Genomic DNA, 15,066 nt, shown 5'->3' with positions numbered 1-15,066 from the left:
GGTGGGTGGGGAAGGGGAGTCCTTCATGGCTCAGGGTCACATCCTGCTGGGAAACCCATCCCTGGTGGGAGCCTCCCTGGGCACAAGGTGTATGTGCCCGCGGTTGTGCAACGGAAGGAGGGGAGAGCTTGGGGGCTGGCGGCCAGCGCTGCCTGGCAGGCACTCCAATTTCTCAGGATCCGCGTGGGCCACCCTGGGGATGCTGGAGGCCAGGCTAACATTTTCCGAAGTGACCACAGACTTGTTGGGGATTTTTGGCTGCCTAAGTGTTGGGGTTCATGAGCTGCTCAGGACCGGACATTTCAGAGACGCCGACCATTCACGCTGCTCGCTGTTCCCAGCTCCGCAGGGTCTCATCTCAGGGTTCCTCGTGTCTTGAGCTCGCTGTGCCTCAACCAAGTGCCCTTGTCCAATATTTCCTTATCCTCCAGGCAGTAAGGGTGATGGCATGCTGGCTTCCCTTGGGAATGAACAAAGCTCAAGTGTCAGCCAGCGTTTGAAAGCAAATTAACAGCGGACACCCTTCAACCTTGCTAAAGAGCTTAGAAGTACTGCAAAGGGCTGAGGCTGGAGGCAGCCCAGCTCTCTCTGCCCTAGCCCCATGCCAGCTTTCTGGGGAGCAGGGAAAGGGATGGGGTTGTCTCCTGGCCAACAGTGCATTCACAATATTGCTGCTACAGTCAGACACAGTTTGCCAAGGCATGTGGTCAAAATGGAGTAAAGGGAAGTTTAAAAATTAAAAAAAAAAATAAAAAGGTGCTTTCAAATGAGGGGAGTGGAACAGAAAAGAGATAAAGGAAGGTCATTTAGCACAGGCAGAAACAAGGGACAGGAATAAAAACGAAAGGCCCAGGCTTTTGTGCTGGGAACAAGGGAGCAGGCCAGTCACCCACTCATGCTAACAACTGCCACAATTAACCTTTGCAGCTCGCTCTTTCAAAGCCCTCTTGTTCGTAACTAGGTAAGCAGCTTTAAATAAAAACGCTGGCACTGGTCCGCCCCTTCCCCTGGCTGTAGGGAGCACTGTGGGTAGACTGCTCCTGCGTGTAGTGAAATGAGTCAGGATGGGTCTGGGGTGGGCTCGGCATCCCTGCGGCAGCGGCTGCCGGGACCGGCAGGCTGGGTGCATCTTGTACCTGCGCTAACGTGACTGCAGTTAGCTCAGAGCTGTGAGTTTAGCTGCGCATTGCCCAGGCTGGAGGAGCTCCCCAGCTCCCAGGAATGAGGTGCAAGAAAGCCCTGTTCCTGACAGTGCTTGTCCTCTTCTCAGCAGCAGCTTCCCTGTGCTGATTGACTCTGGTCCTGTCCCCTGTGGGACCTGGATCTGCGCTGTCCCATTTCACTTTGGAAAAGGGTAAAAACCCTCTCCTCAAAGCATCACCTGTCCTGCTGAAGAAATGAGGAGCCTGTGCCCGCAGTGAAGAGAAATGGAGCTTGACCACCACAGCCTGTGAAAGCACATCATCGAACCACAGAATGGTTTGGGTTGGAAGGGACCTTAAAGATCCTGTAGTTCCAACCCCCCTGCCCTGGGCAGGGACACCTTCCACCAGACCAGGTCACTCAGAGCCCTGTCCAACCTGGCCTTGAGCACTTCCAGGGATGGGGCATCCACAGCTTGTCTGGGCAGCCTATGCCAGGCCTCACCACCCTCAGATTGAAGAATTTCTCCCTTAGAGCTAATCTAAACCTATCCTTTTCCAGTTTAAAGCCATTACCTCTGCCTACCACTGCACTCCCTGCTAAAGAGCCCCTCCCCATCTCTCCTGCAGGCCCTCCGTGGAGGCCGTCTTGAGTTGCAAGCACATTTGGCCAAGGTTTTGGGGTTTTTTTTAAATATTTATTTACCATGAGATAAGAAACACTGTTTCTTCCACCTCAGATCAGCCTATGGCACAAGCCTCAGTCTTTACCGAACAAGAGGTGAAACCTACCGCGTTATTACCCCGCCGAAGCCCGCTTGTCCCGGTCCCCGCCGCACCAAGCCGGGCCGCCATTGCGGGCGCTGCCCGCGCAGCCGCACTGCCTGCCGGGCTTCGTAGTCTGCGCAAAGGCTTCTGGGAGTTGTAGTTGGCGGGCGGCGCCGGCGCGTCGCTGCCCCCTCCGTCAGTTTTGTCTGTCGGTCTGCGGGGCCATGGCCGCCCGCTCCCTCCGGCGCTTCGCAACCGTCCTCGGCGCGCCGGGGCGCGGCAGGTAGGTGAGGCGGGTGGCGGGCTGCGTCGTCCTGCTCCCTCCGCCGTTAACGGTGGCGGCGGTGACCCCTCCTCTCGTGGCGGGCTGGCTGCGAGACGTGGCAGCGCCCCGGGCCCGGGCCCGCCGCGGAGCCTCGTCGGGCCCGGGGCGCCCACGGGAGCGTGGGTCGGCCACGATTACCTCGTCAGGAGGCCTAGGGCAAAAACAGACTCTACGTAAGCAAACTCTTTCCTGAAAAAGCGACATTTTGAGGAAGAACTCATTCTGATTTTTAGGGAAAAAGCGTTTCTGTGGTCAGTAAGTGACGTTGGGAGGTCGTTTCCCGGCGTTGGGCGATTTCTGCGTCTCTTCTTGCCTGCCTGGACCGTTTAGTCGCAAACAGTACGTTTGATGTGCTCCTCAGGTTTATTTTCAGCAGTGATGCGGCACCTGTACTTTCAGCGTGTTTTGGATGGTCGAGGGAAGAGGGAACATTTAATTGTGTCACTATTTAGACAGAAAAACAGTATCCAGTCATATTTTTTGACACTGTGGAATGCGGCTTTATAAAGGTGAAATCCATAACAGGTGCTTTGGTTATTTGAGTGAAATGCGGGCAGGTGAAGAGAAAGAAAGTCAAAATGCATGCTAGTTTATCCTAGAGTTTTTTCTCTGAAAAAAAAAAAGCCAAAAGGCCATTTCATTGTAATAAAATAATTCTGCAGCATGGAATAGAAGCATCTGTGTAGCCAGGTGAAAGGAAAAAAAGTCAAAAATGCACATTATCTTCTAGAGTTTTTTTTTTCTTTGCAATAAAACTGAAAAGATCATTTAAATGCAATGAAACAATTGTGCAGCACATAACAGAAGCAACTGTGTCTGGAACTAAATGTAAAGATGAGTGTCTGAAAGTCCTTCCGCTTTCGTGTGCTCTTATATGTGTGAAAACTGCTTTCTCCTCTCAAAATGGGTACCAGCTTTGAAATAGGTGGCTGCCCGATGGGAGCTGAGCAGGCTTCCGCGGTGGAGGATCGCCAGAACCTGCCATCGGTGTGAAACTCCTCTTTGTGCACAAGTTCTCTGCAGCCAACAGCAGCGGCTGTGTACAGCAAAGCCGTGGGTGGTGGGGCCCAGACACCCTGGCTGCGCGCATCCTGGGGACGTTTTACCCTTTGCATACCCTGTACGTATGCTGTAGTCTGGGAGTGTACTGCGCAGTTGACAGCCATCTCGCGTCAAGGTGCACTGCGCAAGCTTGTTCTCCAGCTGCATCAAAGAGGAATCCACATGGGATTGATCTCTGGTACCACTCCCTGATGAAACAGAGTGCAGTAACTGGGAGTAATTAGGAGATTTCCTTCCAAAGAACACTCATCTGATGTAAAACACTAATGCAGATGTTTCTGTGTGTCGTAGCACTTGCGTGCTTTGTCATCCTGATCTAGGCGGAGGAGGAGGGAGTGTTTGAGGAGAGATGAGGTGAGACCCTTGTGTTCAGAGGGCACGTGACAGAGGCAGTTTGGGCTGTTTGAATATTGTACCTGTGCTCCAGAAAGAGGTCATGTTATTGTTCTGACCAGAGAGACCTGTTCTCATCATTTTAAATTCAAATCTTTAAGGACAACTGGCTTAAACCATATGGCTACAATCAACTTCTCTGCCACATCTGTCTGTTTGGTTTTCTGTGACATCAGTTTGTAAATCTTTTTGTGTCACCAGCTTACTCGTATAATCCCTTCACACGCTCTCGGACTTCCACGTGTCTGTCACTTCGGGATGTGTCAACTTCCTCCAGTGGGATTTCTGCCTATTTTTAGGGCAGCTGTGATCATGACTGTGTTTAGAAGATGAAGCACGGTGCAGTGGACAGACTGTAAATAGCACTTGCCCTTTTTAGTGGAGTATTTCTTTCATCCTCGAGGAAGAAGTAAATTGAGCGGCATTTTCAACTCTGCATAATAGTCCTTCCTAAGAATTCCCTTTGAAGTCAGTCTGCGGTTCTTGTTTCTTGCCTGCAACTTTTTAAGGCAGGCTTGTCTGAACAGCACGTGATACCCGGGGCATTTCATTGCACGGAGGAGTGTTCTGTGACTTGATTTCACAAGCTGGAGAAAGGAGTCCATGCAGGCAGCTCTCTGCTTCACGTAGGCACGTCCCTGCGGCTGAGGCACCAGCTCATTCGCGCCCCTCTCTTACACACCTAAACACACCCGTTCGTGTCGTGTAAATCACTTGCAGAGGGAAATGACCTACTAACCTTTGCTTCTTGGATGTGAAAGAGTTAAAAAAGCTCTACAAATTAGTTAAGACACAGGAGTCTAACCTGAGGAGCCTAGCAAGGCTGCTTTCTCAGCAGCATTTCAGGTTCTTCGGTTGGTCTGTAGCATGGCTAATTTCCATCCCCAGAGCTCTTTAAATTAAATGTGAGGTGGTAAAGGGCAGAGCTTGTAGTTGCTGCTTACCACGGACACACCTTTTATTTACAAATAAAGTTTTGCAGTTGTTTAAAGCTTCGCAGATTGATTTTGAAGGCTTGGTGAAGGGGGTCCTTCCCTGTCCCCACCTCGGGTTTAGTCTACTTTCTGTAACTTTGAAAAGGTGCCGTGTTAACCAGTCAACAAAATGAATGTGACAAGCATCTTAAAAATCATTGAAGATGCGGTATCGTGCTCCAAACAGATCTCTCTGCAGCAGGGTTAAAATGTGGGGGTTTCTGGAACGACAGTGGCTGGGCAGCTTTGGTAACAGCCCTCATCGGGTTCTTTAAAGATCAATGCGAGGAACATCCTGTTCCAGGGCAAGTGTATGTAGCACAAGCACTTTCAGAGCTGTAGTTGGCATCTAATCTATTGAAAAGGCATTGCTTGACATACAGATCCTGTTTTAAGTGCCTACTTAATTAAAAAATTGCATATGCAAATGTGTTCAGGTGAGAAAAGGAAGTTTGCCATTAGTGTTGCGGGATGTTTAGCAACCTTATGTTAAAGATAAAATGAGGGAACATCTGGGCTGCTAAGCAGGGAGTGGTGGGACATGCTTGGTGGTCTTTGGGCAGATACAAATATCTTAAACTGTGCTTTTGTCATAGAGCTGACCCAGTCTAAGCCCTGGCTGCCACCCAAAGGGGGACACCGCTTCCCCTCCCCATATTTTCCCTCCCACATCTCACCAAGCTTTCCATGTGTCTTCTCTTTTATACTGGCACTTGTGCTCAGCAAACCTATTCAGGTACACAGACACAAAAGTCTTTTTTGTTTTGTAGGATTAGTTTGCAGCTGGCTTAACTCCCTGAACCGCGTTGTTCTGCAGTTTCAGTACTGGTATAAGGGGAGCAAACCTGTCCCTTCCAGTTGCTGCTGTAAGCTTAGCTTAGCTGGATGCTGAACAACACTTAGATGGCATGACCGATTTGATAGACCCAGAAACAAAAGCTGTGCACTTCTGTGACATTGTACCCGAGCAATACAGTCTTGCTGAAAAGTAAGAAAGCTTAATGGTGCAGGTCTGGTAACATGAACTTCGCTACATCAGTTCTGCGGCCTAAATTAGCATCTCTGTGCAGTGTTGAATTGTGCTGTATCAACACAGAAGTTTGAGTGGGTGCCAGTGCAGAGATTTCTGTGCCATGCTGCGTTTCACTTGGTAGAGGTGCACTTAGTATATGCAAAACCTCTCTGTTAAGGGGGATGTTGAAAGCCCTGCTCAGAGGAAGAGCCCAGGTCTTCCCAAAAAAAAGGAGACATTCTTCTTTGTTAAGCATATACTAAAATGTTTCCTGAATGGAACTGGTTTGGGAGTAAATTAAACTTTCTTCTGCAGACTCTGCTCCTGGTGTAAGGCATGAGAGGGAGGTGGGCTGAGGCTTTGACCCCGTGCTGGCAGGAATGGGTCCTGGCTAGGTCAGTTTGTAAAAGCGAGGGAGTGAAAACTCTTGGTTTCGTTCTCAGAGTGACACCATTGTTACCACAGGTGATGGACTTTCTGGAAAAGAACAGAGTGAAGTGAAAAATATTTTCTTTATTTTTCAAAATGTCTAGCATGCTGGTTTTGATCATCTTCTGACCAAACTGTTTTCAGCCAGGCTTCTATTATCTAGTTTTTGGGAAACCTGTGAGATTGTTACAGCATAGAATAGGCTGCTAAGCACCTAGGCAGTGTTTTTACAGCTCAGTCCAATTATCTGACTCTTTGGTTGTTTCGTCATTTCATCTGCAAGTTGTGGAGTCAGCCTCCTGGGCAAGCTCCACCTGCTGTACCAACACAAACCACTGACAAGCACGCTTTTTAGTTGAAAAGCATATTTAGGATGAAAAAGTAACTGGAAATATGGTAGGCTTGAGGCTTGGGCTTATTTTATGGGTTTTTTTTTTTTGCCTTTGTGACTCTTTCATTGCCACTAGAGATAAAAACAGTTGAAGTGCTTAGAATTGTCAGCGAATATTAGGGATGATTTTCAGTTGGCATGTTCAGGCCTTTTTCCAAACACCGCTAACGGTGGAAGGCCTCAGAATATTTGGGCTGCACACAACTTGGTCGTGTCTCTGATAATTCTTCTTGGTTTCTCAACTGTTCTTTGTGGAGTGGACATGAAAGCTTGGTACAGTCTAGTGATTGCTACTTTGTAAGAACAACTGATTAGCAAAAGGTTCAAACTTTCCTCCTCTTCATTCAATAGGAGGAAAACTGAACACACCAAGCACTATCTCTCTCTCAGCACCCAGGAGAACAAATAGGTCAGAGCATCTGAGAGCTGAATCTTCCGTTAGCCAGCAGTTTGAGATGTGCATGTGTTTCCTTGCTTGTTGAATTGCTCCACAGAAATCCACAGTCATGCCACTGGTGTGACTTGTCCTTTTGCAGTCACTGTACCGTTTTAGGTAGCAGGCTAAGCTCTGCCTGCCCATCTTATTCACTGTCATAGGTTTGCAGATCTTGCTGAATTTTGCTCAGAAGATTTGGGGTTTTTTAAATAACTGTAAAAACAGCTTTATACTACCAGCCTCCTTTTCAAGACTACCTTGGAAAAAATTTTCTCAAGTTTGTCATTCCTTATTGATCACCTGTACTCAGAGTTCAGTAAAAATGCAACATACAACTTGCTTTTCTGTGAAAATGTGACACTTCAAGGTACGTGAAAGAAGTGGCATGCAGCCTCTGTAGTGACACATGAGTCTAAAATAGTTTCTGAGCTGGTTGTCCATATTTTCTGAAAAGAGCTAAAATTTTATCTAGAGTCCTAGGAACCTTATTAAGAGAGCCTGCTTTCAGTAATGACACTAAACTAGAATTCTTTTTGATCCTATGTTACTTAATTTTCTTTCTTTGTCATTAGTTTGTATTTCAGGGAGTCCCTGTGTGCTTTCAGCACTGCAGCACAGCAGAGAAGTACAGGAGACGAGTGTGGCCCAGAAGATCCCCGTGACGAGCCCAAGCATCCCCTTTCTGACTGTGCCTTAGAGCACAAAGCCATCAAATTGGAAGAACAAGTCCGGGATTTAACTGTGAGTACGCTGCTGGTGGTATCATGGGGTCTTTTGTTCAGCCCCTTGACTTGATCTGCCTTCCAGCCCTAGCTTTTTCCGTAAGCCCCATAACACACACACACAACACCAGTGTGCTGTGGCAGCCTTCAAAACAGCTGTGCTCAAGATGTGAGCGTACAGTCTGCCTTCCCCAGAAACGCCACCTGTCTGTAGTACCTAGGAGCAAGACACTGATGGTATGATCCCGGCAGGCAAAACTGTCGGTTGGAGATGGGCTGGTCAGTTCTTTCACAGTGTTATACAGAGGGAGTGGCAGGAGCTTCGTCCTGATCAGCATCACATACTGTGTCACACCAGATCCAGATTGTCCAAGAAGGAAAGTCCTCTTCAGTGACAGTGCTGTGGTGGAGATGGTATCAATCATGTTGTAGGGACTTTGAAGAGCAGATGTGACTAAGGAGAGGATTAAATACCACAGCACTGGGCAGGCAGTTCTGGAGATCATCTCCCTGAGTGTACTCCTGCACCAGGCGATAAATCAGCTTGCTGCAGATCTGTTACCGAGACCGCCAACCTGCCTGCCAGAGAAAGGAGTGTCTCAATAGCCGCAGTGAGTCATGCAAAAAGCAGCAGCCTGACAATTCCGTGTTCAACTGAGCTGCGCCCTGAATGCTCCTGACCTTCACTTGGGTCTTTTGAGGGAGTAGCAGTTGTGCTGATTAATCCCTAGGGGAGGGATTTGGGTTTGCATGTAATGAAAACGCATGAGCCCAGCACAACCTTCTGATGTGAAGTGGGCTCTTTTTACATTGTTTCTAAGGGATTGCCAACTTGTCAGGAAATTGGTTTTACCTCCTTGTTCGATGTCTCCCCTTGCTGTTGTGGTTACAGGAGCGATACCGGAAAGCTTTGGCAGATTCTGAGAATGTCCGGAGGAGAACGCAGAAATTTGTGGAAGATGCCAAGCTCTTTGGTAAGCAGACTGAGGCAGAGCTGTGTTTACTGTGGTGTCCTGCCTGCCTGAGCATAAAATGCTGATCAACAGCTTTTTTTCTCCCCTCTGTCCTGCCCTTATTCATTGTAAAGTCTGGCATCATCTTTGGCCTCGACTGTTGGTGTCAGGGCTTACTTGCTCTTTTTTCTGTAGGTACAGCTGTGTCCTGGCAGGTTTATCTCAGTGACTGTTTTGTGATCTTTTTCTAATAAAATAGGCCTGGTGCAATTGAGTGTAGCTCTGCTGCTTTGGATGAAATTACAAGTTCTGTATGCTGAGAGCTGGCTCTGGCAGGGTATATTGCATACTCTCACCTGTGTCATCAGGTTGTGATTTCCTTTACTATATTTACAGCCTCTTCTCTTCTGCTGTAGCTTTTAGGAGGTAGATCCTGCCTGGGACAAAGGTTGTCAGTTCCTATATCAGATGTTCTTTAAAACTTCTGTAATAAATATTTTAGCATCAGTGAAACGAGCTGGATTTGTAGCTTTGGCAAGTGAAGGGCAAAGAAACTGCTGTTTAATCATTGCGCTCTGCCAGCACCATCTCCGAGAATGAGAAACTGTTATTCTTCATAATGCATGAATCTCGGGAGTTTTTTGTTAGTTAATTCCAGGAGCTTTGATATTAGAGCTGCTGTGTTTTTCTTACTGGTCTACCCATTGTGTTATTAAATGGCTGCTGAGTTTTGGGTTAATCAGCGCCGTTGGTTTTCAGGATTTGGGGTTTTTTTCCCTAGCTCTTTGAACTTTAGATGCCTTATGCTTCAGATTTGGAGAAAAATTAGGTTCTTTATTAGAAGTTACTCAGGCAGTAAGGTGTAGGGGGTGGTCTGTAGAGCATTAAACCAGACTCTGGTGCAAGAGGAAATGGTAATCAAGTCTGTTTCTGTCTGTTCCTTTATTGCTTCTCCTTCATACTTTTTTGTTCTGTGCATGTTTATATATGTATATACAGGTATAGACAGCACCAAGGTATTGTTTCTTTATTTTCCTAATTTATCACTCTAGTTAAGTTAGATATGGCTTCTATATAACTAAGCCTGATTTTTCTGAATTTTCTGCACAGTGTAATACACCACTTTTGGAAATACATGCAGTCTAAACCCATTTTTCTAAATGAAAAAGACTGCATGACTTTTTCATGCCGAACCCAAGGACCATTTTGTCCAGTCCTTTCACTGGAGTTTTAACTTAGAATAAAATTGTGGATGTACTTTTGAATGGTCATGTATTATTTTTCCTTCCCCCCATTGTGTTTGTCCCCGTGTGTATGGGGGAACATACACATCCGCATTTGTGTGAGCTGTTTGGTGAAACATTTATGTCTGTGGGGCTGTATGACAGTGTGTGGAACAACGTCCTAAAGGGTGACTCTTAGTTGCAAGAACTTTTTGGAGTGAAATACTTATGCTCTGCTTTGTCAGGGGTACTCTCTCTCTCTCTCTCTCTCTCTCTCTCTCTCTCTTTTACCTTTCCTGCATACACCTTGATTCAAGGACTCTTTAGGTTGCTAAAGCTTTGGCTACAGGATACAGAAGGCACTGTCTGCTGTCACTAAAGTAACAGTTCAAATAAATTAGCAGCTTTAAAGGTGCTTTCAAACTGCTGTGACTTTGTGCCTGTCGTTGGTACTGTAGCTCTGTATGTTTTGTAAACTGCCCTTCGTTTACTTCTTGCTTCTTTGTGCCTGTAGGGATCCAGAGTTTCTGCAGGGACCTTGTGGAGGTAGCGGATATCTTGGAGAAGACTGCCGAGAGTGCCGCAGAAGAAACGGAGCCTAGTAATCCAAATCCAACCCTGAAGAAAATCTATGAAGGCCTCTCTCTCATAGAGGCCAAATTACAAAGTGTATTTGCCAAACACGGCCTTCAGAAGATGAACCCTGTTGGTGGCAAATATGATCCATATGACCATGAAATAGTCTGCCATGTACCGGCCGAGGGAATGCAGCCGGGCACGGTGGCACTGGTGACTCAGGATGGCTATAAACTCCATGGTCGCACTATCAGACACGCGCTGGTTGGCGTGGCCGTAGAGTCGCAGGAATGACCTGGGCTTTACCCGCTGGCATCTGGGACCTTACTGAGCTGAGGACCGCTCAGCGCTCAGTCACAACTGCAGCTGCATGTCTTTACTTATTTATTAAGCTAGGTTTGTATTGTATGTTGGCTTCTTTATACTGTGTGCAGTCATTTTGCCATTAATTCTAAGGTACTTGTATATTTAAGAATCCTTTTTGGAGTATGTGGAGTAGTACTAAGAGTCCTGCTATTTGTCAGAAACGTGGCACTGTAGCCCCTTTCTCCGTTGCTCATTTCTCCATTAAGACTTGTATGGGGAAGAGGGGAGATACGGGAGAGAAAGGGAAATTCTCTGAGACCAAGGGATCTTGTCTCCCGGTTCCATCTCTGAGACAGACTCCGCCAGTGGCCTTCAGGAAAGTAACTTCTCTGCCTCAGTTTCCATATCTGTATTAAGGGAATATAATAATACTGACCTACCTCACAGAGATGTGGTGAGGCTTTTTCTTTGCAAAGCACTCGGAAGAGGAAAAGCCCAAGGGGCTGAGTATTATTATCAGACTGGTTTTGCTGTCTTCCCCTGTCCCCAGACCCCTCAGGTGGGGATGAAGATGATCACTTGAAATGACATTTAGGGGCAGCTTTTTCTTATGTCACTTCAGGAAAACAATCCCGAATTAATGAAATCTCTGTCATACTACAGTTGAATACTGATGAGATTTTAAAGAGCATTCAGTTGTTGGGTCAGACTAACATGTTAATATTTGTTCTCTAGGTAAAATTTCAGCTTGCCTCCTTGTTCCTAAGGGTGAAACAGGGAGTAGTGGTTCTTCGTGGAGGCAGAAGACTGTTCTCAAATCTCTTTTTCTCCAACCAAAAAGTCTATTTTAGATGAGAGTAATCTCTCTTCCCTGATGGGTATTTGTGCAGCTTTCAAGCATGATAAACTGTATGCTCATTGCTGCAGCTGCTGGCAAAATGGAGATGTGCCCTTAAGCAGGAAATCTGGACTGTTGTATTTTCTCAGCTCTCCAATAATGGTACTCGGATAACACTAACTTCCAGTTCACATTCAGATTCTACTTTTGCGTGGTCATAGTAAATATTAAACCACTGGGGTTTTGACTCAAGGAGAAAAATCTTTTCTACTAAAAGTCTCAAGTGCCCTTGAACCAATTTTAGCAGCAGTGACATGAAAGCAAGAGAAGCAGAAGGCTGAGGAAGTGAAAGCTGACCTCAAGCTGTCCTCCTAGTTGGAGGCATGTTGTTGTCACAGCATGGCATATGTATTTCCCAGTAGTCCTTTTGCCTGGGAGTCCATTTATCTCAGCTGAAAGGATGCAGTCACCCAGTAAGATCAGAATTTAACCCTTTGCAGAGCAGCAAGCAGTATAATGGCAGAAGAGTTATATAAACCAGCCGATGGTCTGCACTACACAAAGCCAAGGCAGGAATCGTTGTTTTCGGGTTGTTTCTTACTGATTCATTAATTCCTGCCTTTTTACTTTCTGCAATTGGATTTGTGGCCTGGCAGTTATTTGAGATCCACTTGCAAAAACTCTTTACTTGCAGCGGGTGCCATCACTGGTTTGCAAGAAAGCTTATTCTTCTCCTGTTCCTTTGCAGGCCTCAGTTGCATAACCCTTTTGTGGTGGACTTCAAGATTACTGCAGCCTTCAGTTAGCAGCTATCAACAGTCTTTCATCTGGGAAGACTATGTGCAGCTAGTTGGTTGTCATTCCAGAAGTGTAAGAAAGATGCACGTTTCTAATATGCTCCGTGCAAGCTGCTTCAGTGACAGCTGTATGTGGGAAACTTGGTAGCAGAGCTTGGTCCACTTGGTAGTGGACCTGGTGTAGTCAGGTTTTCAGGCAAGTACTTGGGATTTCAACCCTGGAACAGCGCTTCACGGTAGCATTAGATCACTTTGGGCAAACCTCTTGTTCAGCGCTCTTGTATCCCATTGTTGGAAATGTCAGAGATACACAGGACTTCCTGTGCATTGTTTTGCTGGTTTACATGCTGCCTGGGTCACTGGGTTACGCTGTTACTCGAGACAAAGAACAGGTAGAATATGAAGCGTGGCAATGCAAGTCTTGCTGTTCTGCCTCAAGACTGTCTGTACCTGTTCTGAGGAAACCATGTCTTCAGCGGGAAGGAGCGGTCGGGTTCTCTGCTACATCAGCTGAGTCTTTTTGCAATGTGCGGGGAGAGCTGGTTATAGAAACTAACTTTGAATGTGAAACTTTATTTTTAAGGAACTAAACAAAAGCAAATGCGTTTTACACAACAGGTAGTTTTGTGTCATAGAAAGGCTGCAGCTTACCTGAGCCAGACTTAAAAGTAGCATGTGACCAGAAGTGATGGGATCTGAATCCTCTTTAAACTGACCTACAGAGCCACTTGACTGTGAAAATATACTGCGGCTGCTTGGTCCACTGTCAGACTATTTGCCAGGCCTGCCTCTCTCCTCAGCTAGTATTCACCCATTTTTGCCTTAAAGACATACCCTAGAATGCACTCCAGACCGTCTGTCTGTAATACGAGGTTATTGATCCAGCTTGTGTATCTGGGATCCGCTTTCACTGAGGCACTGTCGACTGTTGTGTGGCCAGAGCAGGAATCTGAGGGATCCAGTTCCTCTGCAGTCTTTCTTACCCTCCCACGGGCCCTGTTTAATTTTGGGCAAGCTGTTTTCCCAGTTTATCCCGTTTTTTTTTCAATCTATGAAATTTCTACAGGATCTTACCGGGCTTTTACGTTGATTACTGTAAGGCATACCCATTGCTTAAAGACTCTTTTACAGAAGTTACCAAAGAGATAAATACTGTAGCTGTTGTTCTAGTTTCTGCTTCTGCTTTGAATGGTGAAGTGAAAATGAAATAACCAAACCTGGATTCTGTCACAGAATCCAGATTTCCTAGGCAAAATTTTATTCTCTTGCCTTTCAAGCACACTTAATGATCTCTTTTATCGTGGATGAGATTGCGTAAGGGTGGATTGAATTTCTCCTTTGTAGGTTCTCGCTGCCTTGCCTACCCGGTTTGTGCAAAGCTTGCACACTCAGCACAGTGGGGCGGAGTCCCCGCTGCTGCGGTTCTGTTGCACTCTGTAGAGTTACACCAGAGAGGAGACTGACCCAGGAGCTTTTTCTATCCAGTCGCTTTATTCAATGACTCTTAATAAAACACAGGAGTACGATAGAAGGGACGGAATAGCAGAGGAGAGGAAGTGTCACATACCTCTGGTCATTTCCACTCTGTTCGCCCAGCCGTGAACTGAAGAGCTTGAGCTGGGAACGCAGACAGCTAGATAAGATGTGTATGCAATGGTGATGTGTGGACCTGCGTTTCTGCTCTCACGAAGCGGGCAGCCCCGCTGTACGTGGGCATTTGCCTTGTTCAGTGACCCTGCCGTACCCCGACAGTGGGACGTATTTGAATTGAGCTCCTGGCCGAGTCTCCAGTGGCACTGTTTCATGAGCATGGCAGCGTCTTAACTCTGACCAGGAGCAGTGCAGAATATGAATGTCGCTTTGTGAATCTTAAATTCTCCGTGCTTCATCAGCAGAGCTTCTGTTGAAAGAGACAGCTGTGAGAAATCAATAGTTATTAGCAGTCCTTTAATTTTAAAAAAAAATGTATTTAAGTTTTATATTGTGAATATTGTAGTATTTTTTTATTTTAAAACTAAGATGTTTTGATATTACTTGCAAAGTCAAATGAACTAAGCGTTGCTAATCTCCAAAAATCTAAACCCATTTAGTTGGTGAGAAACATGTATATATTGTATTTTTTGTGTTTCTGTGTTCTTGGTTTATCCAAAGGTTCTGGCTGTTTGAAAGAGACAAAGACTGAAGTGTAGGAGTGTTGCAAGTAATTGACAATGACATTTGAGTTAATGTTGGAAAGGGCTGATTTCCTTTAGACGTCCAGAGACTATCCATTTGCTAATAAAAAAAAAAGAATTGCAGTTGCTTTTTCCTTTTTTTCCTTGTCCCAAACTGCTGCCTTAATCAAGTGGGACTGTGGATTGAAAGGTTTCTCGCTGTTCCTGATCTGGTTGTCTAAAACAAGGGCTGTAGTCCATGGCAGTGGAGAACTTTGTTGAACATGTTATTAACAATCCTTCAGGTGGACTCCCAAGAAATGCACACACGTGTGTGCGTGTCATCTTTCCTCACACACGTGTGTTGTTGGGGATTCCTGCACTGATAAACTGCCCAGGTGTGTGGTTCTCTGGTACTTCCACGCCTGCTCCCCTGTCTGTTCCTGGTAAGTACGCTCATGGACCATCGTGTAGAGAAACGCTGTCTGCCAGCCTTTGGTGGTGGTTCTTTCTGCAGAACTCTGCTAATAGTTGAAATGTTGACATCTGGTTTTATTTTTGCCACT

At 46.2% G+C, this 15,066-nt stretch overlaps 1 protein-coding gene across 1 annotated transcript; it reads left to right on the top strand.

The window, feature by feature from the left end:
* The first annotated feature begins 35 nt into the window (after positions 1–35).
* Positions 36–14,846, top strand: GRPEL2 (GrpE like 2, mitochondrial). Its single transcript, XM_086758963.1, has 4 exons — positions 36–2,193; positions 7,505–7,673; positions 8,547–8,628; positions 10,345–14,846. Exons 1-4 carry the CDS (start codon positions 2,135–2,137, stop codon positions 10,698–10,700), a joined length of 666 nt encoding a protein of 221 aa, XP_086615089.1. The 5' UTR covers positions 36–2,134; the 3' UTR covers positions 10,701–14,846.
* The last annotated feature ends 220 nt before the right edge of the window (positions 14,847–15,066 follow it).

This window comes from Chlamydotis macqueenii, chromosome 14, assembly GCF_036417535.1.
Source record: "Chlamydotis macqueenii isolate bChlMac1 chromosome 14, bChlMac1.mat, whole genome shotgun sequence".
NCBI lineage: Eukaryota > Metazoa > Chordata > Aves > Otidiformes > Otididae > Chlamydotis > Chlamydotis macqueenii.
The sequence above is the reverse complement of the archived record's forward strand: the minus strand, read 5'-3'. Positions and strand labels throughout refer to the sequence as shown.

Excerpts from the sequence above, each read along its gene's own strand:
- GRPEL2 (XM_086758963.1), top strand. The coding sequence starts at position 2,135 with ATGGCCGCCCGCTCCCTCCGGCGCTTCGCAACCGTCCTCGGCGCGCCG. Across the intron at positions 2,194-7,504 it reads GGCGCGCCGGGGCGCGGCAG|TTTGTATTTCAGGGAGTCCC; the intron begins GTAGGTGAGGCG and ends CTTTGTCATTAG. Across the intron at positions 7,674-8,546 it reads AACAAGTCCGGGATTTAACT|GAGCGATACCGGAAAGCTTT; the intron begins GTGAGTACGCTG and ends TTGTGGTTACAG.